The sequence below is a fragment of the Puma concolor genome, chromosome A1 (assembly GCF_028749965.1).
Source record: "Puma concolor isolate L17-30 chromosome A1, mPumCon1.1.hap2, whole genome shotgun sequence".
NCBI classification, from domain to species: Eukaryota; Metazoa; Chordata; class Mammalia; order Carnivora; family Felidae; genus Puma; species Puma concolor.
Genome location: NC_141667.1, coordinates 35,604,323 through 35,626,185, shown reverse-complemented (window position 1 = coordinate 35,626,185; position 21,863 = coordinate 35,604,323). Strand labels below are relative to the sequence as shown.

Here is a 21,863-nt window from a genome sequence, read left to right as displayed (position 1 = left end):
ATAACTTAAAAATGCCATCAGACCAATCTATTTACTTACCAACTGAAAGGCTTCACTCAACGTTATGTGCCCTCCCTACAGCAAATGAAGCTATACAGTTAGGACAGCCTTTCAAAGAGTGCTTCTAAAACACTTACAAAGTGAGTCAGAGACTAAGGATGGATAACAAACAGGAAGATTTTTACAATATAAAACATAGAGAAGAATATACCCAATGTTTAATACAAATCCTACAAATATAAAGAGATGTCCCATATACCCCAGAGATAGTCTGGTATAGATTTTAGACACAAGAATAAAAGGCTAAGTGATCATATCAGATCTTTCAAGACATAACTGTAGAAGATGTCAAAAGAATTAATAGAAGAAGGCAGAGGCACCTGGGTGGCTCAGTCAGTTCAGCATCCTGACTCCTGATTTTGGCTCAGGTCGTGATCTCACAGTTACAGGGTTCGAGTCCCTCATGAGGCTCTATGCTGACAGCGGGGAGCCTGCTTGGGATTCTTTCTTTCTCGCCCTCTAACCCTACCCCACTCTTGCTGTCTCTCGCTCTCTCAAAATAAATAAATAAACGTGACAAAAAAAAAAAAAAAAAGAAGGTGGCAGGTAAGAGTTATGTTTGTTTTTGGTTTTGTTTTTGAGGCAAGCACAATTGGGCTTTCCCCTTTTGATTGCTCATTTCTTTTAATTTTATAATTTTATCTGCCAAAGAGGAGATATACAAATAAACTGAAATTTTTACACTTTCTCAAACCAATTTCCCCCAAAACAATAACAAAAATCAATATGACAGAAAAAATTAATGAGAGAATTTTTTTAAATGTATTTCCTAGCACAATGCAAAATGTGGATGAAGGATTTGGCATGATGTACAACCTCATGAAATATTTCTTGGTGCCTTCTCGTTCTTGGACATTAAGTTCCCTGGGAAGATTCCTCGGTCCCCTCCCAGCTGGGAATCTATTTTCATACTGTAGCCAAAACAATGGTAGGACAAAATGCACTCCCAGTCATCATTCAAATACGTATCCATTTATCCACTCAAGTAATATTTAGTGCTTACCATGTGCAGACTGGATATGAAGGAAAATTTTCCTTACAGCTCTGAAGACTAATATTTTAGGACTGAAAGAGGCTATATTCAAAGGTCAGTAAACAGTTTTATTATCCAAAATAGCTGAGGTATTTAATAAAGCAGTCATCTAAAAATCTGTGTGGTTTCCCAATTGGTTGGCCATTATTTAGGGTGAGCAGGGATGGCATAGATGACTGTAAGGTATCCTTGAATCTCTGTGTACACCAAGAATTGACTATAGACTGAAAACATGCCTCACGCGTGCACTGTTTCTAGATGTATGCATGTATGGCCACAGAATTCACAGAATTCTTTCCATACTCCTGTATTTTCTCATTAAACAAATACTAAGATGAAGTTTTAAAAGTATTAAAGCTAGAAACTTCTAGAACAGATTGCTCCTCTCTAAAAACAGCTTCAGGGGCATGTGGCTGGCTCAGTCACAAGATCATGAGTTCGAGCCCCACGTTGGGTGTCGAGATTATTTTAAAAAAAAGAAAAAGAAAAAAATAGCTTTAACAACTATGGCTACGTAGCAAAAGAATCATTGGCTTCTCTGTAGCACTAATTTCAAAAAAAAGAGTGATTTAGCTTAAACTAAATATCAATGGGTAAAGATTTATCAGAAAGTCTTACAATACATTATACTTCATTAAATGAATCAGAGCTAACCTAATCATCTGAAATCAATAAATTCTCAGATTCTACCTTACTGGGAAAAGAATTAAGCCCTCACAGACAACTTTAACTACACCAAAACAACAACAACAACAACAACAACAGCAAAACCCAAAAACAAAATGAAACAAAAAACCATTAAGAGGAAACCACTAAAAATATTAAGAACAACAAGACACCAAAATGAAATGGGTTTACCACAAAATTTTGATTCCAAACAGCATTTAGCATTATTTACTGGGATTACTCTATAGCATGTAATCAGATGGGAAAATTTCTAACTTCCTGAACTTCTGGCCAGTGAGGTGTCAGATTAGACAGGCTCAAGAAAAACCTTCTGCTTTAACAAGATCATAGTATATTCAACAGTATAGTAGCAAAGAGATAAAAATACAAATAATAGGGGTGCCTGGGTGGCTCAGTCAGTTAAGCATCTGACTCTTGATTTTGGCTCAGGTCATAATCTCTGGGTTCTGAGTTCAAGCCCCACATCGGGCTCCATGCTGACAGTGTGGAGCCTGCTTGGGACTCTTTCTCTGCCCCTCCCCCGCTCGCACACAATTGCACACTCTTTCTCTCTCAAATAAGCTTTAAAAAAGAAAAAGAAAAAATACAAATTAAAGAATACATTTATCCAAACCAAGATAGATTTCTCCTGAATAAGTACTAAGAAAACAAGGATAATTATTAATGGAATGCAATACTATCCAGACTCAGTGGAAAATACAGCATGTAAAGACATTGTGAACTACAGCATTTACATATAAAGAAATATCATTAGAAGACAACACAGTTTTGCACTGAGCATTGTTGCTTACCCAGCACCCATCTCCTCCTCTTGTCACTACTCTGATTTCCATTTTCTCCACACAGTCCATGAACTTCAGGAGAAATAACCTCAGACACCACTCCAGATGCAGGCTGGCCTAAGGATAATCTCATCATAGTATTAGTGACCATTTTGAAATCCAGATGTAAGCCAAGGGGCATCGCATTGTCCTGCCTCCACCAGCTGGTTCAGGAATGGGCACGAACCCCACTAAGGCCAATAAGAACAAGGAAAAGTTTACTAAAGGCTTCTGAAAAAGACGTTTCCTTGCTCTTCAAGAGGGAGCCATCAGAACTGGCCTTCCTTCCAGATGTCGTGTCCTGCAGACTAGAGGCCCCACACCGCTGCTGCCTTCTTTCTACCACCTCAGAGCAGGGCAAGGTGACAGACTACAGGAGCACAGCCAAAGTCCCCCTGATGTCAGCACACCTATCCACACTTACAAGGGGACTTTCTTCGGATACACGACCCAAGAAGTTTCCTTTCTTATTTAAAGCAGATTGTGTTGGAATTTCTGCTTCTGACAGCCAAAGGTATGCTAACTGATACACACGAAATTTTGGAATTTCAAAATCACAGATGGGGTTAAAGCAATGGTTTGTAAGCTATAAAGATGTTACAGATAAGAACAAAAAGTTTCTTATACATATATATATATATACATACATACATACATACACACACACACACACACACACACACACAGGTAACTGATTATGTAATAGACAGGAAGTGGCAAGAAACTGCTGAATATTTGATCCACTGATCTATCATCTAATGGGTCTGTGATTTTTTAAATTTTTTTAAGTTTGTTTATTTTTGAGAGTGAGAGAGAGAGAGAGACAGAGAGTGAGCGAGCGCACAAGTTGGGGAAGGGCAGAGAGAGAGTTCCCGGGAACACACAGAATCTCAAGGGGGCTCCAGGCTCTGAGCTGTCAGCGCAGAGTCTGATGCAGGGCTCAAAGCCACGAACTGTAAGATCATGACCTCAGCTGAAGTCAGACGCTTAACCAACTGAGCCACCTAGCTGCCCCTGGGTCTGTGATTTAGGCAGCCTCACGGTGCAGACAGCAACATACTGATTCAACCCCTTTATCTATGTTATCACCGGCTAGGCTATAGACAGCTATGTTCATGAAAAGAGATTCTGACCCCAGCAGAGTACTTTATTGGTGAATTCTGTCCACGGAACTAGAGACAAATTTTCTCTGCACAATTAATTATTTGTATTAGGAACTAGAGAGAAACTCAGGCCAGCAAAACCTTGGCTTTTACAAACTGAATACCGTGATATTTCTAAATGTAATACTTACGAAATAGGATTAGTCAACAGCATATTTTAGCACACTGGAGAAATCCCTAAAGATCTGTTTGAAGAAAAAAAACCTAAAAACAAGTTTTTACCTAATAATTAAAGAACACATTTATAAAAAATTTTAAGGATCATCTTAATCATTTACCTCTCATAGCTATAAATTTGTATAAATAAAAATCATAATTAGTCAAGATGTTACCATGGTTCCATAAATGATGGGAATTCTTAAAACACTAAAACAGTCTACCAAAGTTAAATGGAAGCACAAACAGGAAATGTATAATATTTTTATATAAATTACAACATTGTGTTCTCTCCAATGCATGTTTAGCATTTTGCTACCAAAATGCCTTAAAATAAAAAAATGAGTATTTATTACACAATCTGATTTAACTAGTTTTATAAATAATTAAAAGATTCTTTATAAAAATAGAAACATTTTTTTACCATGTTATTTATTTCCCATGTTATTCAACTTAGGCCAGAATGAGATTAATTGACAAAAGAGCCTTACTGAAATGCGTATCTTCAGAAAATTCAGTTTTTCAGGGACTGCCTTAGACATTCCATGTAATCCTTGAGAATGTCTAGACCTTCTGTTCACAAAGTCAGTAAGTTTTCAGTCCTGAGTACCATGTGCAGGACCAGACATCACCCGTGGCAGGAAAGAGAATGATGCTAATGCTCTCTCTAGGCCAGGCCCTGATCCCTACACTGGCTTTTTTTTCTTCATCTATTCAATGAATCAGCTCTGGGAGATAAAAATGTTTACCTCCTTTTCAGAGATGAGGAATCTGAGGTTCAGAGAGACACATCAGCTCTTAAGCAGAGGAACTGGAATTTGAATCTACTTTATCTGGCTCTAAATCCAAGATCTGATCCCCAGTGAATACATTAAGCATAAGCAGATAAAATTACAAAGCAAGAAAAAGGAAAAAGCTATTAGCTGTTCACCAAAATCCATGTTTGTTATGAGCTGAACTATGTCCACAGAAAATTCATACGTTGCAGCCCTAACCCCTACTACCTTAAAATATCATGATACTGGGAAATTGGTGAATTCTTTAACCACCTTTAAAGAAAGGTGATCAAGTCAAAATGAGCCCTAATTCAATCTGACCGACATCCTTAAAATAAGAAGAAATGTGGATTAAAAAAAAAGAGACACCAAGACCACGTGAGCACGGAGCAAGAAGAAGACCATCCACATAGAAGACAAAGAAATCTACATAGAAGACCATCTACAAGCCAGAGAGAGAGACCTCAGAAGAAACCAAACCTGCCTACACCTTGGCCTGGGACCTCCAGCCTCCAGAGCTGTAAGAAAAGAAATTTCAGTTGTTTAAGCTGGGATTTTGTTACGGCAGCCTTAGCAAACTGATGCAATGTTCTATTATTCCTGGGCACACAGCTAGGAAACAATTCCCAGCATCCTTCACAGTTAGGGTTGGCCATGTGACTAAGTCTTAGCCAAAGAAATGTGACGAGTGGTATGTGCCATTCGTAGGCATCCTATGTGCATTCCTCTATGTCCCTTTCCCTCTGGCTGGCTGGAGGAGACACGGTGCCTGCAGTGATCTTCAGAGCCTCATCATGATGATGGCGACACTGTCATACCTGAATCCCCAGATGACCACGTGAAGGAGAGATGCCCACCAACATGTCAACCACCCGTTACTGCTAACTGAGCAAGAAGTAAATTTCTATCACGTCCAGGCTTTTGTGCTGATTTGTTATAGCAGCCAGACCACCCTAACTGACGCTGAGACACAAGAAAGTATAGGGAACGCGGAAAGAAGGAAATACAGAAACACATGTGGAAGGCAGTACTAGCTGTTAGCAGTAACTCCATGGGGTGTTGCTTCCCCAGGGATGGCCTCAGCCTCCCAATCCTTTTCAACTCAGGGACTGCCAGGGAGGGAAACACAACTTCCAATCTTGCAACATATGTTTGGAGAAATAATAGACCAAACCAGAATATAATTCTGTGCCATAAATTTTCCTAACAAACATTTGTTAAATTCGGCCCAATAATTCACTAGGCGTGCTCAAACACACTCTAAGAAGTCATGACTGATAAATGGTAATGGGACGCTCCCCAGTCTTGGCATCTTCCTCTTGATGACAAGTTGCCCTGTCCGTGTTGAAAGCTACGAAGAGGTGTGTAGACAGCCTGTGGTTACCAATCTTTGATGTTGCAACACTTAAGTGTTTCTCTCTGTCCTTCAAAATTCTGAAAACAAATGAAACTTCGTAGAAGTAATATTAGAAATTCCATACAGTCATACAATACATTTGAGGGAGGGGAGGGTGGCAGATGAATCAGGTTAGTCAGTAAACAAAGCAATAAATAATTCAAAAAAAGTGAGAAATGGCCAATCTATATGAGCTTTGTCCTGTCAGATCATCATGCTTACAGAGAAGGAAAAGAACAACCTGAACAATAAACCTTTACTTTAGGCAAAAACTTTGTAGAGTTGTCAAAGCCGTGTTGTCTTTGTGGAATTTCACAAATGGCAAATGTTATCACCATATCACTTATTCTCCTGGCTGAAAGAACAAATGTGAACATTACTGTGAAAAATTATTTTTTTGTACTATATTTCTGCTCTTTATGAAAGACAGATTTCAAAAAGACAAAAGTAATGTCAGATAAAGAACCAATGTTGATTTTCCAAGGAGACCGCAAAATTTCTCCGGTTTGGTGTGATATGCGTAAGGCCTTTATTTTGGGGAAAACAACCCCCCGCCGCCCTGCCAATTCTCTAGAGTCACGTAAAATTATCACAAGTGTCCTTTGAGGGGTATATTCTACAGACCCTATCTAGTGTAGATAAAAAGTATTGTTACCATAATCTGGATTGTGCCTAAAAAGAGGTCCAAGTATATATGGACTGAGATATTATAATTTATAATCAAGCAACGACTATCTTCCCTCCTGGCTGGTAGATACTTTCTAACTCCAGGACAGACCTTCTACTACTTCCTAAGTCTATCTCCTAAGAGGAGCTAACCACCTTAAATTGCAAACCTGGTAAGTGTCCTAGTTTTGACAGTTTAAGAAAGCTAGGTTCCCAGTCTTAGGTTAGCCTCTGCATTATTCCCATCCAAAAATGAGCCAACAGAATGTTCTCTCTCTCATTCCTTGGATAGCACTGGAAAAAGAAGAGACCGTACCAACGGAGACCTAAGGAAGGCATCCAGGAACATTAGCTCAACAACTTTTGCTGAACCCCTGCTGTACACAGGGCCCTGTGGTAAGCACCCACCATGACAGATCTTAAGAAGCCCAACATATGCTGCATGGGGCCACTAGGGGCAATGAGACTGGGAACTATGGGGAATCCATGGCACAGGCAGAGAGTGCTGTGGGTGCAGAAAGAACAGTGTTTACGGATGAGTAGGAGAGAGCAGAAACCGCGGAGGAAGCAGTAACTGGGTTAAGCAGGATTTCAAAAGGCAGGGAAAGGCAGCGATAGCATTCCAAAGAGAAGGAACAATATGTGCAAAGGTCTGAAAGTCCTTGGCCTATTTGAAAAGACAATAGCAGCCAGCATGACTGAAATTAGGCCCAGAGAGTAAGAAATTAGTTTAACATGAGGCCCGAAGGCGAAATGAGACTAGAAATTAAAAGGCAACAGATACCTTACCAAGGAGCATGAACTTGAAGGCATGGTGGGCGGGGCTTGTAAGCCAATCCTGATCACTTCAGGTGCCTTGTCCAATGATGGTGGGAACCCCAGTGGTCCAAGTCACTGCCATCATTACTAAACAAAAAACCCAGGCTTTCCAGTAGCTATGGTTCAATTACAAAATAAGGGCAAGACCTGAGGAGGGGGCAAAGAGGAGAGCAGGAAAGGTGGAGGAGCTTACAAGGTTATAATTTTTTAGTGAGACAGTCATCAGGAAGGTTTTATATGGAGAAGGTTGTTTCTGTCAGAGGAGATTTAGCATGGGCACCACAGAACTCCTCATTCTTACACTGGGATTTAGGTGAAATATGCCTGACAGAGAGGTAGTGCTAAACCATACGATTCCTCCTCACCCCACACCACCCCTCCCTAACTTACCCATCACATTTTCAACCTGATTCAGGTTGAAACCTGATTTCAACCTGATGAAATATTCCAAGTGTATGGAAAGTCTAAAAGGGTGCCAGAACAATAAAGATGCTGAAAAATCTCTTTGGTTGCAAAAAGTTTAACAGAAAAGATTGTGAGCACAGCCTGAACATGACCAAAGGTGGGGCTGCCTTCCTCTTTAACAATAGCCCCAAAAGGCAAAGAGCTGGACAGGAAAGCTGAGAGCTTTCCCTTGTGTGCACAGCACCACAAAATGGGACTGTCAACTCTATCCTGAAGCGACCTGTGTTAAATGACACTCCAGCCTTTAACCCTTCACCCAACCCAATCTAGGGAGTCCAGATGATGGCACGAGGCAGCAAAATAATTAGTGAGCTACAGAAATATTTCATTCCACATCCAATCAACATAAATATACCATTATTTTTCTTTCAAGCCCCTGGACTTGGAGGAATGAAAATTTACCAACTCTGTGAGGTTGCTACCTGAAGCTAGCTACCTGCCCGGGTGCCCCTCTCGGCATTCTTATCCATGTCAGGTCTTCAGGGCAGCCTCCAAGGCACCTGGATCCTAGCAAGCAATCTCAGCTTGAAGGACTTTTGACATTTGACTTAATCTCCTCTGGATCCACTCAAGGAAAACTTGAGAACAACTGTTCCAAGAGTCTTTCATGAGCTCAACACACCATCAGGTGACCTATGCAAAGGCTCAGGACATAAACCAGTAAACGTTTAATGCCACGGATGGTTTTTCAAAGGGTGTTATGCCTTTATAGAATCTTTTCCTCTTTTTGTTTTAATGCTCATGCTTTATGCTTTCAGGTCTCAGTTCCCCAAGCAATATGAAAAACCTTTAGAAAGATCTTCTTCCTTATAATACTTTTTCTTTCTTTCTTTCTTTCTTTCTTTCTTTCTTTCTTTCTTTCCTTCCTTCCTTCCTTCCTTTCTTTCTTTTCTGTTTTCAAATAAAACAAAAAAAAGGGTAACAGAAAGACCAGCCCTCTGAGTACCGGCTCTGGGTCAGTCCACTGGTCAAGGACTTTGTCTAACTTAAATGTGCTCCAAGCAGATCACAGCTTCAGAAAAGACGGAAAACAGTAAAGCTTCAGTGGAACAGATTAACAAAACGTTTTTAACAAATCTTCTCTAAGACTATTTGACCTTTTACCAAAATACACTATTAGGAAATTATTTAAAAAAAAAAAAAAAAAGATATTATCAGGGAAGGGTAGACCCTAAAAGTCAGTTATGTGTTTTACATAAGAAGTCTTGAGTTGTATCGCTTACTTTGGGCTTTATAATCAATAATAATTATATATACTATGTCCAAAGTATCCCGTGTCCAATGAGAGTATGACTTGACTAAAACTAGCTTCATGTCCGCATCATTTACTCCATGAGGAAATGTTTTAGCACCCTCTACTGGCCACTTATACCTAGTCAGCTCATAACCACTCTCCACCATAGAGCTAACTTCCAAAGGTCAGATGGTAGCTACAGTAAAGGCCACCCCATCCCTCCTTCAAAGCCACCCATGCAACAGCTGGGCCAGAGGCCACTGCCACAAAAGGAAAGAACAAAATCCTTAAATGCCCTCCTGCCACTGCTTGTTCATGCGTCCTATCATAGCCGGCAGATTTCAAAATATCACCCTGAGCCCCTGGCTTGCCTGACTGATCTGCATTCCGCCTCCAGTGACCGACCCAGCCTCATTTCTACACTCACAGATTCTTCTATGGGCTGAGCCATGTCACGAGCCTGTCCAGTCTGCTTCATGTAGCCAGCTCTGGTGGGATGCTGGTTGTCTTGAGAGCCCAGCTTACCTATCTGGTATCACTCAGGTAAACAGGACAGAAAGAAGAGCTTGAGGGACATATTTTCCCCCACAAGCTCATAGATATGATGTCAATCAACTTCCTGCCCTTGCTTGTATATTATTCAGACTGGGGGTTTGGGGGAAGATGTCAGATGAGAATTTCTCCTCTCCCATGGTCTCATGACAAAGCAACTTCTAATGTTCCACAGGCCCCCAGAGAAAGCAAGTCTCCTTTAGTAAGATCTGATACAAGTAACCATTAGCCCTGTAAACTCTCATTATCTGGCCCACTTCCTTTCAGAAAGGAAAATATTAGAGTCGGCATGGTATTCATCATTCAATAACAGAAGGAAAGGAAGAAAAAAGGTGGAATGTTTTTCAATCCCAAATCTTGCTAGGTCAAGTTACTCTTTACTGATTAATAAGAGCTTACTGATTTGGCATCAATCATCTACTGAATGAAGAATATTCTTTAGAAGAGGATGTGGCAAAGGACTGAAAAGTAATTCCTGCCATCAAAAAGCTTACAATTTGGTTGCAAAGACCAAACATGCCAAAGGAAATAATTAAAAAGTGATAAAGTGCCATATCCTTTAGTGAAAAATATATACCAGAAATTCCACAAACACACACACACACACACACACACGCAAAGTCCCTTTCTCTCTCATGCATGGGAAAATGGCTAAAATATTAGTAACAGCCATCTCTGGTGGAATTTTAGGTCTGTACTTTTGTTCTTCATATTTTTCAGTCCTGTTTGAATGTCCTACAATAAGAACATTGTATCTTAACAAAGAGAACAGAAATAAATTAAAAACCAATTTATCAAAGGTGTAAACAGGAAATTGCTTACAAATAGAATTTTGTACACAGAATATGACCTATGAACACGGCTAGATAAAAATACGTGGAAAAAAAAGACTGAACAAAAACATATCACATTATTAACGATCATTTTTCTCTACAGGCTACAGTGATTTTGGTCTTTTCTGCCTTTCATATGCTTTCTCAATTCCTAGAAAGTAAATTAATCTTTACTTAAAGCAATTCACATGTTGAACAACTCTCACCCTCATTTTAAAATATCATCAGTGAAAGTGCTTTTGATGACCCCGGGCTTAATGACACACCTGGAATAAGGGCTGTGCTGATGAGGATATCCACCTCCTTGCACTGTTGAGCAAAGAGCTTCATTTCAGCTTCGATGAACTCTTTGGACATCTCTTTCGCATATCCTCCTTGTCCTTCACCAGATTCCTTCAAGTCCACCTCCAAGGGCTCAGCACCAAGAGACTTGAACTGCTCCAAAGCTGCAGCTCTGGTGATTATTGAAGGGAAAGCAGGGGTTATTTCAGGCCCTTAATGCAGAAATCGAGATCATCATTTACATACATATTTGGGGGGCTGGGGTTTTTTTTAAGGTTTTATTCAAATTCCTGTTAGCTAACATAACAGTGTAATATCAGCTGCAGGTGTACAATACAGTGTTTCAACATTTCCATAGAACACCCTGTGCTCATCACAAAAGGTGCACTTCCTCATCCCCATTACCTGTTTCACCCATCCCCCTGCCACCTACCTTCCCTCTGGTAACCATCAGTTTGTTCTCTATAGTTAACAGTCTGTTTCTTGGTTTACCCCTCCTTCTTTCTCTTTTCCCTTTGCTTGTTTTGTTCCTTAAATTCTACATATGAGTGAAATCATATGGTATTTGTCTTTCTTTGACTTATTTCACTTAGCTTAATACAGCTCTATCCATATTGTTGCAAATGGCAAGATTTCATTCTTTTTATGGCTGAATAATATTCCATTGTACACATATACCACATCTTCTTTATCCATTCATTAGTCAAAGGGCACTGGGCTATTTCCATAATTTAGCTATTGTAAATAATGGTGCTATAAACATCAGGTGCATGTATCCCTTTAAATTAATGTTTTTATATTCTCTGGGTAAATACCTAGTATTGCAATTGCTGGATCGTAGGGTACTTCTATTTTTAACTTTTTGAGGAACCGCCATACTGTTTCCCAGAGTGGCTGCGCTAGTTTGCATTCCCACCAACAGTGCAAGAAGGTTCCTTTTTCTTCACATCCTCACCAACACCTGTTGTTTCTTGTGTTACTGATTTTAGCCATTCTGACAGGTGTCAGGTGGTATCTCACCGTAGTTTTGATTTGTATTTCCCTGATGATCAGTGCTGTTGAGCCTCTTTTCGTGTGTCTGTTGGCCATCTGGATGTCTTCTTTGGAAAAATGTCTGTTCATGTCTTCTGCCCAATTTTTAATTTATTTTTTGGGTGTTGAGTTTTAAGAAGAACGAACTATCTTCAAAACTGGAGATTTTCTTTTGATATCTTTGACTGGACTATTTCAATTATCTCCAGAAGTGCATACCACTTCTGTAACTTTTTTTTTCTGGAAAAATAAAAATTATAGGGAATTCCAACTTCTACTTAGTTCAGTTGCAAAAGGAATTTCACTATTGATAACTCCAATAATCAATTATGTTTCTTGGGCCTCCATTGTCAATGATGACATGAGCTCTGACCTACGTTAAGATTTGACTTCATTCCAATCACTCAGGTTGAGATTTTCATTTGTAAATGTTCTGATTTATGGGGACTTCTCTCATATAATGGACTCTTAGAAATATTTTAATAAAGTGATTTTTGTTCCTAGTCCTCATTAAATTGTGTTTGAAAAAAGCAACCTATAAATAGTGTATGTTAAAATGTGAACAGCCAACACATTCAAACTATATAAAAATACATTCAGTTTAAAAAAATAAACTCTAGCCATGCACCGTGTACTAGTTGGAAAACCAGAGCCAACAAAGATCTCAGTTCTGTGGTGGAAAGTGCGTTTAACTTACCAACCCCTATCCCACGATAGTGAATCCCAAACCCCACTAATGACATCGACCCCTTCCCAGACCCACTGAATTACAATCTCCAGGGGAGAGGCCAGAAGCTTTCTTTTTAGCAAGAGCTGCAGGTAATTCTGGCCATCAGGGAAGTTTGGGAAACCGTGGCCTGAGGCCATCAGTCCCAAGCAACAGTCATGGTCAGAGAGAGGACACAAAGGGTAGGACATGATTCAGCAAGAGGTTCTCACCCTTTCTGCTGGCTTGAACAAGGAAGCTTGTAGTCCTGATTGCCCAGGAAGGCCAACTTGTGACACAGGGAAATTAGCCAAAGCTGAGGACAGCCGAGAGGACAGAAAGAACCCGGTCCTGGACGGCACCAATGAACTGCTGACTCGAATGTGAAAAGGGACTCCTTCCCATGGATTTTCATTTAAAAGAGCTAATACATTTATTTAGAGTTTAAGCCAGTCTGAATTGGTGTTTTCTATTCCTTACAGCCAAAAGGATACTGCTGTTTACAAAGTTTAAGAAATGTATACTAGTTTTAATGAAATAAGATGAATTTAAAAAAAATTTTTTTTTTCAACGTTTATTTATTTTTGGGACAGAGAGAGACAGAGCATGAACGGGGGAGGGGCAGAGAGAGAGGGAGACACAGAATCGGAAACAGGCTCCAGGCTCCAAGCCATCAGCCCAGAGCCCGACACGGGGCTCGAACTCACGGACCGCGAGATCGTGACCTGGCTGAAGTCGGACGCTTAACCAACTGCGCCACCCAGGCGCCCCAATAAGATGAATTTGAAATGACCTATATGTATGTGTGAGTGATCACAATTTCATTCAAAGGGTATCTGCATAAATATCTATAAGAAATGATACCAAAAAAAATCATTAGCAATTGGATCTAGCTGGTAGAATTATAAAGGTATTTTCATTTTCTGATGTTTCTCTGTATTTTTCAATAATGGACATGTATAAATAATCAGAAACATAAATGCTATGTTAGAATCTCTGCCCTCAAAATAATTATCACTTAAAACTATTATAATGTATCAAAGTGTAAGTAAGATGTGAATATTTTTGACCCCAAAATTTCATTTCTAGGAATTTATCCTAAGGAAATAATGAACTATCTCCAAATACATATGTTCTTACATAGACATATATACAGTATTGTTTATATACAGTGAAAATGTCCATTATAGAAGACTAATTAAAGAAGTCACTCTATTTCCACACAGTGGAATCCTATGCAGCCATTAAATATGTTTGTAGGTAAGTCAAGATCTTCACAATCAACTGCTAAGTAAAAACAAAGCCAGTTAAAATAGTACTGTTAGTAAAATTACATTTTTAGTTAATGTGTAGAAAAGACAATATATACTGTTCACAGTTCTTTCCAGGGAATAGGCTATTTTATTTTCACTTTTTGTACTTTTTAATGTTTTTTTTGAATTGGGGGAATAAGCATGTATTAGTTTTATGATAAGAAAGGAAACTGAATGTTATAAAATTGATATGTCTATAGTATGTAAAATAGGGCTAATCATCCCCACATCATAGGTTTTTTTGTTGTTATTTTTGAGAAAGAAAGAGAGCACAAGCAGGGGAGGGGCAGAGGGAGAGAGAGAATCTTAAGCAGTCTCCACGCCCAGTGCAGAGCCAGAAGCAGGGCTTGGTCTCACAACCTTGAGATCATGACCTGAGCCAAAAACAAGAGTCAGACACTTAACTAACTGAGCCACCCAGGTGCCCTGAGTGTTTGTAAAGAACAAATAAAACAAAGCAGATAGCACAATGCCCGGAAGAGAGTAAACATTAGTACAGGTGTCTGAAAACTACAGCTCCTGACTTGCCAATTGTTTTTGGAAATAAAGCTTTATTGGAACACACACATACACAAAAAGAAAAATAAAGTAAAGCTATTTTATTTCTAAACTTTGCGACACAGGCACTAAGTAGGATGCTCACTATTGTTACCAGGGGAATCTCTTAGCTATTGTTTGAAAAAATTTAAAAATCACACTCCTTTAATATTAATGAGCAATGAGTTGTCCTTAAGTTTTTAGGATGTTTATCTGAAAATATATACTGTTCAGTCTTCCAACAAGAATTTATAATCAAGTGTGTTTTCTAATGTGTTTGGATTTCATATTTATGATACCAACCCCTAGTCTCAAAATAGTGATTGAGGTATGCATAATCCTTAGAAAAGGATTATATAGTTCAGCCACATCTTTCTTCATTGTGTACTTGAGCTATCCTAGTAAATGGTAAATAAAAATGGAGTTAAGCAACAGCCATCCTCTAGCTATGAGATCTGTACACTATCTAAACCAATGACATCAAAATACACAATAAATTCTCAGCAGCTGACCCAACACCAAGTTTCAAATCATCTCTAAGTCAAATATGCACATTTCCGCATTAATGCTACTGTCGCTACACTGAAAACTTGCACAACCTCCTCTCTCCAGGTTTGGATGTCTTCAAAAACGTCACATCAACAAACATTAAAAATTAAAAGCACAAATAACATGCTTAACACTGGCTATCCTTGGCATGCATCCTCGTTATTGCAGAAAAGCCTTTTCTCATTTCAGCAGGACAGCTTTTTATCAGTACATCACTTCTCTAAACTCCACGTAAGCCCTGTAAATCATATTCTATGGAACATTCCTTACTCCAGAAAGTCACATTCTTTCCAACTTTGAATGGCTGCACATTTTTTTGATCATTCTATATTCAAGATTAGCAGCAGTATTATTCCTCTACTGATCTCAGCTGATAATGAAGAACTATGCATTTTAACCTTGAAATAGTATTCATATATAAAAATAACAGCAATTCTCAATAAGCATTTAATAAAATCCAGCATCTAATATCTTCTGAAATGAAGAACAATTTTAATCAAACTTTTCTTTAAAGAATTCTAGAAAATGTTGGTATGTCTGCTTTAAAGTATTATGCAATGAACATAATTGAGTATTTTCTCCTAGGGGCTCCACTATTGCCCAATCAGCTTTATTTGCTTCCATCAAAATGCAGAGCATACCTCTCCCCGCCCTCTGCCCCCCAGTCTGTTTTCCAAAATACCTCCTATGCTGACTTTTTTTTTTTTTTTTTAATTTTTTTTTTTCCAACGTTTATTTATTTTTGGGACAGAGAGAGACAGAGCATGAACGGGGAAGGGGCAGAGAGAGAGGGAGACACAGAATCGGAAACAGGCTCCAGGCTCTGAGCCATCAGCCCAGAGCCCGACGCGGGGCTCGAACTCACAGACCGCGAGATCGTGACCTGGTTGAAGTCGGACGCTTAACCGACTGCGCCACCCAGGCGCCCCCTGACTTTTTTTTTTTAAGGAAACCCAATGCCCAACGTGGGGCTCAAACTCATGACCCCAAGATCAAGAGTCACATGCTCTAGTGACTGAGCCAGCCAGGTGTCCCCAAAATATCTCCTATACCACTCTCCTCTAACTCACAGACATCTTGGTTCATGTCCTCCCTTGCATTGTAAATGCAATCTGCAGAGCAACAGATTACAAACTCAGGATGGGAATAATCTGGTCCCACTGCTAATCCACATAAAGAAAACTGAATACGAGTTGTTTGTTTTCAATTCTTCTGCTTTTTACATTATTTCTGCTGTATGGAGTCTGGGTCCTTAGATATTTTTTCCCACTAGATAATATTTTTCTACTTTGAGTTAACTTGGAAGAAGTAGAAACATTTTGAAATGTCAAGAGCTTGTAAAGCAGTTTTCAATGTGAAACTTCCATTTATAAATTCCAAAGACAGCATAATATCTACCTGAAACAAAATGTTTTCACCTTAACAGCAGTCACTCATAGAGCACTTACCTGGTGTCAAATCCTCGAACAATAGCACCCATAGACTTCGCTGCACCTGCAGAAGCCAGCCCAGCAACACCACCACCAACTATCAGAATCTAGGGGAAAAGGCAGAACGGTATGTTTCCATTTTTTTTTAATGTTTACTCATTTTTGAAAGAGAGAGAAACAGAGTGCAAGTGGGGGAGGGGCAGAGAGAGAGGGAGACACAGAAACAGAAGCAGGCTCCAGGCTCCGAGCTGTCAGCACAGAGCCCATTGAGGGGCTGAACCCACGAACTGTGAGATCATGACTTGCGCCAAAGTTGGACATTTAACCGACTCAGCCACCCAGGTGCCCCAGAACAGTATGTTTTTTAAAAAGTTCATTATCAACTGGCTATGAAAAATCATCAGCTAATAATTATCAGCACCTGGTACACAGCATTCAGTAATACACCAGGTGGTGCCGGCAGTGGTGATCAGCCCTCAAATATACTGAGTGGATAGACAACACTTTATCTGAACCTCCGCTGTTTTTAAAAATTTATCAAAGGAACAACTGCTGGCAAAGGCCCACAACCTTCACTAAGAAGTCTGACAACCAGCATCTCAGTGTGGAAGCCACATACAGCACAATGGGGATTATGCGTGTTAAAGATTAACAGGTCTTGAGGAGCCTGAGTGGCTCAGTTAGGCATCAGACTCTTGATTTTGGCTCAGGTCATGATCCCAGGGTCATGGGATCGAGCCCCATGTCCGGCTCCACACTGAGCATGGAGCCTAAGATTCTCTCTCTCCCTCTGCCCCTCTTTTTTGTGCTCACACATGTGCTCTCTCCCTCTCTAAAATTAAAAAAAAAAAAAAAAAAAAATTAAATAAGGTAACCGTTAAAGAAAAATAGATTAACAGATCTTTCTCAGTGTGTAAAAGCTACCTGCACTGAAATAAACTCCTAGCGCAGCATTCTAGCTATCTCTCCCCTCACAAATGTTAAGGTTCCTCTATGTTCACAAAATATCAAAATAAGTTTCAAAGATGGATACAACTTTGATAAAATGTCTACCTCCTATTTTGAGTTCAAATGCTTCTGAAAGAACAGCAGGTGACCAACTATCTAATTTTGAACCAATCTGAATGACCAAAGCAACATAACTAATCTCCCTAACCACTGAACAGTTAGAGCCAAGAAAACCAAAGAATTTCTCAGAAACAAGAGTCTCCCGGCCTTCTAAGAAACACAATAAGAGCAATGTTGTCTCCAGTCTGGAATGGGCCTTTCAGAGAAAAGTTCTATTATACTTCCCAGTCAATTGAGGCAACTCCTTGTTGCTGTTTAAAAAAAGAAAGAAAAGGAAAAAAGCCACCCACAGAAAACAGTGAAGCTTATAAATCCCCACCTACCCATCATGCCCACATCTCCTTCCACCTCTTTTTTTTTTAATTATTTTTTTTTAATGTTTATTTATTTTTAAGACAGAGAGAGACAGAGCATGAACAGCGGAGGGTCAGAGAGAGGGAGACACAGAATCGGAAGTAGGCTCCAGGCTCCGAGCTGTCAGCACAGAGCCCGACGCGGGGCTCAAACTCACAGACCGTGAGATCATGACCTGAGCCGAAGTCGGACGCTTAACCGACTGAGCCACCCAGGCGCCCCTCCTTCCACCTCTTTAAGAAGGCTAGTCAAGGGGTGCCTGGGTAGCTCAGTCGGTTAAGCATCTGGCTTCAGCTCAGGACATGGTCTCACAGTTTGTGAGTTCGAGGCCCCACTTCAGGATTCTCTCTCTCTCTCTGCTCTCACTTGTGTGCTCTCTCTCTCTCAAAAAAAAAAAAAAAAAAAAAAAAGGCTAGTCAAACCATACTCCAGTGACCTCTAAGCAGTGTCTCCGAGATCATGTGAATTGATCTAGATGGTGAAGGTCACGGGGGAGGGTGTTAAGCTACAGGGAAGGGGACAAAGAAGGAGCACAGGGAACAAGTTGGCTCTGGGATCCAAGGCACCAACCCTGCTCCACACAATGAAAATGTGAAATAAAAATAAGTAAAACTCACAAGACTAGACCAAGTTACCCTGAATCCAGAAATAACAAAAGACCTCATAATTTAAAAGGCAGAATCACACAATAATAAAGCCAGGTAGATCTGACAACAGAAACTTACTCTTTCTCTCCAGGATGGGGTGAAGGAAAAGACAGAGGTTAAGAATCGGAGTGAAATCCCAAATCGGCTACCAACTAGTTCTGGGTAACTCTGAGCAAGCTGCTTAGTATCTGCAATAACACAGTTAAAAAACCTTCCCAGAAGGCAGTTACATTAAATGATGGGATACAAAGCACTGACTGCTAACTGGCACAACATAGACATATACTCAGAAAATAGGGGAAAGACCATGGGAAAGGAATGACCTTTAGGAATGTTCTTAATTTCCAGTCAGTTAACCTGTTCTTCCTCCTGACCTCCCCATCTCAGTTAAGGGCACTAACTGTGCAACATAACCATTCAAGCCAAAACAGGGAGGTCATCTTGCGCCCTCCCTTTGCACATTTCTACCTCCAATCCCTCAGCAAGCACTCTTGGAGTTAACCCCCAAAGATCTCCCAATCCACCCCCTTCTCTACATCTTTACTGCCACTACCTTCCCAGGGTACTATTTCAGCAATCAATTCTGAACAGGCCTTGCCTTCACTCTTCCCCCTACTATCCATTCGCCCCTAGAACTTCCAGATGACTTTTTTAAATCCTCGTGAGATAATAGAATATATATATATTAGTTTCTGTCTCCAGTTCCTGACACAGAACTCCTAAAACCAAGAGCAGCAGGAACATTTTTTTGCAGCAGGAACATTTTTTTGTTCCAATATCTGGTCTTTGACCCCAGTTAGTGATAGAGTTCCTAAATCCCTTAGAATTTTGAGGGTGACAGCAGTGTCTTTTGTTCTAATGAGTTGACTCCTGGTTGGCTCCTGGATGACAGCTGACCACCAGAAAGCCCATGGTTAGCAGCTGAGAATTTTCAGCTCCACCTCCCATTCTCCAGAGAGAGGAGAAAGGGCTGGAAAAGGAGTTAATCATCCATTGTTCCCACGTGATGAAGCCTCCATATAAAAAATCCCCAAAGTACAGGGTTTAAAAGCTTCCAGGGTGGTGAACACACGGAGGTGCAGGGAGAGTCGTGTGTCCAAGGAGGGCTCCATGCCCCTTCCCACATCCCTCGCCTCATGCATTTCTTCCATCTGGGTGTTCACCTGTATCCTTTATCATATCCTTCTATAACAAACTGGTAAACAGTAAGGAAACTATTTTCCTGAGCTCTGAGTTCTAGCAAATTAACCGAACCTAAGGAGGAAGTCGTGGGAACCTCCAAATGATTTATAGTCAATCTGTCAGAGGCACAGGCAACAACCTGAGCTTGCGAATGTCATGTGAAGCGGGGAGAAGGCAGTCTCGTGGGACTAGCTCTTCACCTGCGGGATCTGACACGACCTCCAGGTAGACAGTGTTAGAACAGAGTTAAGTTGTAGCACACCCTGCTGGTGTCACAGAATTGCTTTGTGTGGAGAAAACCCCCACATATTAGGTGACCAGAATGTCAGAAGTGAAGCGTTCTATTTGAAAAAAAAAGTGAGTTTTTCCAAAACAATCCTGAATCAGACACTTCCCTCCTCTGTGAGAAAATGTGAACAAGACCTGTAAGAGAAGCTCAACGTCATCCAGCCCCAACCTACCTTTCCACCATCATCTCCAATCGCTCACCACACTCCAGACCAACAGCCTTCTTTAGTCTGTTCTTTCCCATCCCAGGGCTTCATACGTGCTGCTCCTTTGGAAGCTCCTTTTCCTACGTGCTGCTCCTCTGAAATCCTAAGTACCTGGTTTCTTTCGCACCATCCATTAGGCCTCGGTTCTAATGTCAAATGGAAGCCTTCCCATCACCCTAGCAAAAGCAGCTTGCTCCCATGACTCACTATCCTATCATCCTGTTCATTTTTTTATATTTAAAATGATCTCACCTATTGATTAGATTATGTATTTATCACCTCACCGTGGCCCCTACTAGAGTGTAAGTTTCATATGACAGGGATCTCCTTTGCCTTGTTCATCCCATAGTCCAGCTCCTAGAGCAGTGCCTGGCATATTGGAAGCCATCAAATAACTAACTGATAGCTCATTGTAGACAAGTAAGAACCTTCCGTGTTTAAAGAAAAGTCAAATAAAGTATTCTTCAATCTACCTTGATAAACTCACCTAATGTCTAATTCTTCAATATGTAACTATTTCTGACATGTAACCAAAGTCTTTGAAGCTGCAATTTAAATTCGCAGGAAAGACAGTCACTTTTCTACCTCTTAAGGGCTGATTGATTCTCCTTCCTTTAAGCCTCTGGTCTTTTGTTTCACTTTTTAATCTCTTATATATTCACAGCTTTCCTCTCAGCTTCCACATAGTTCGAGAAAGAGTCTAACCAAAACTGAGTAGCAGATTTGTGCATCAAAGCATTTGGCCAGTTTGAAAACAGCATTCAGGGACACCTGGGTGCCTCAGTTGGTTAAGCGTCCAACTCGGTTGCAGCTCAGGTCATGATCTCAGTTTGTGAGTTCCAGCCCCTCATCGAGTTCCTCACTGTGCTTGGGATTCTCCCCCTTCCCCCTACCCATCCCTTGCACAAGCATACTCGCACATGCTCTCGATCTCTCTTTCAAATAAACTTTAAAAATAATAAAATAAAATAAAACCAGCATTCAACTTCTGGCCACCGTAAGTGCCAGACCCATTCTCATGATCCTGACAAAGGAGTCAAAACGTCATCACTTCAGGGGCACCTGGCTGGCTCAGCTGGAAGAGCATGTGACTCTTGGTCTCAGAGCTATGAGTTTGAACCCCACTTGGGTGTAGACATTACTTAAATAAAATAAATAAACTTAAAAAAAAAAAAAAAACATAGTCACTTCACATAGCACATCTCTGTTGTTGTTTGCTAACTTCCTTGTTATGTATTCTGGCCTCCACTCGAAGCACTTTCATTTTCTTTACCTGGCCTGTTCTTAAAGCAATTTATTTCTCAAAGCTGCTAGTATCTTTTTTTTTTTTTTTTCATTTTTTTCTAGGAGATTTATTTCATGTGCGTTCTCGGTTTATATAACAAAGTACATAAGAGCAGGAAGCACTGAGTAAACCTATGCCTACAGGCAGAGAGTATACTCTTCAGATAGATGAACAACATTTAAAGTCCTATTTTCTATACCGAGACAACATGCTTATATGGTCAATTAGTATATGTAATGTTGAAGGGTCATAACATAATCTATTCTTTTACCTAGCCATCCCAACCTGTCATCAACTGCTCCTCTCTGCTTTCAATCTACATT

The 21,863-nt window shown here is 40.2% G+C and overlaps 1 protein-coding gene across 5 annotated transcripts in view; it reads right to left on the bottom strand.

The window, feature by feature from the left end:
* Positions 1-21,863, bottom strand: part of NNT (nicotinamide nucleotide transhydrogenase) — a 96,731-nt gene that overhangs the window by 55,758 nt on the left and 19,110 nt on the right. For all 5 annotated transcript variants that reach the window (XM_086678347.1, XM_086678351.1, XM_086678337.1 and 2 more), the window contains exons 6-7: positions 16,529-16,617; positions 10,928-11,115 (exon numbers count right to left, since the gene is read on the bottom strand). In XM_086678347.1, the coding sequence (XP_086534473.1) occupies positions 10,928-11,115; positions 16,529-16,617 (277 nt within the window). The remainder of the gene's footprint in view (positions 1-10,927; positions 11,116-16,528; positions 16,618-21,863) is intronic.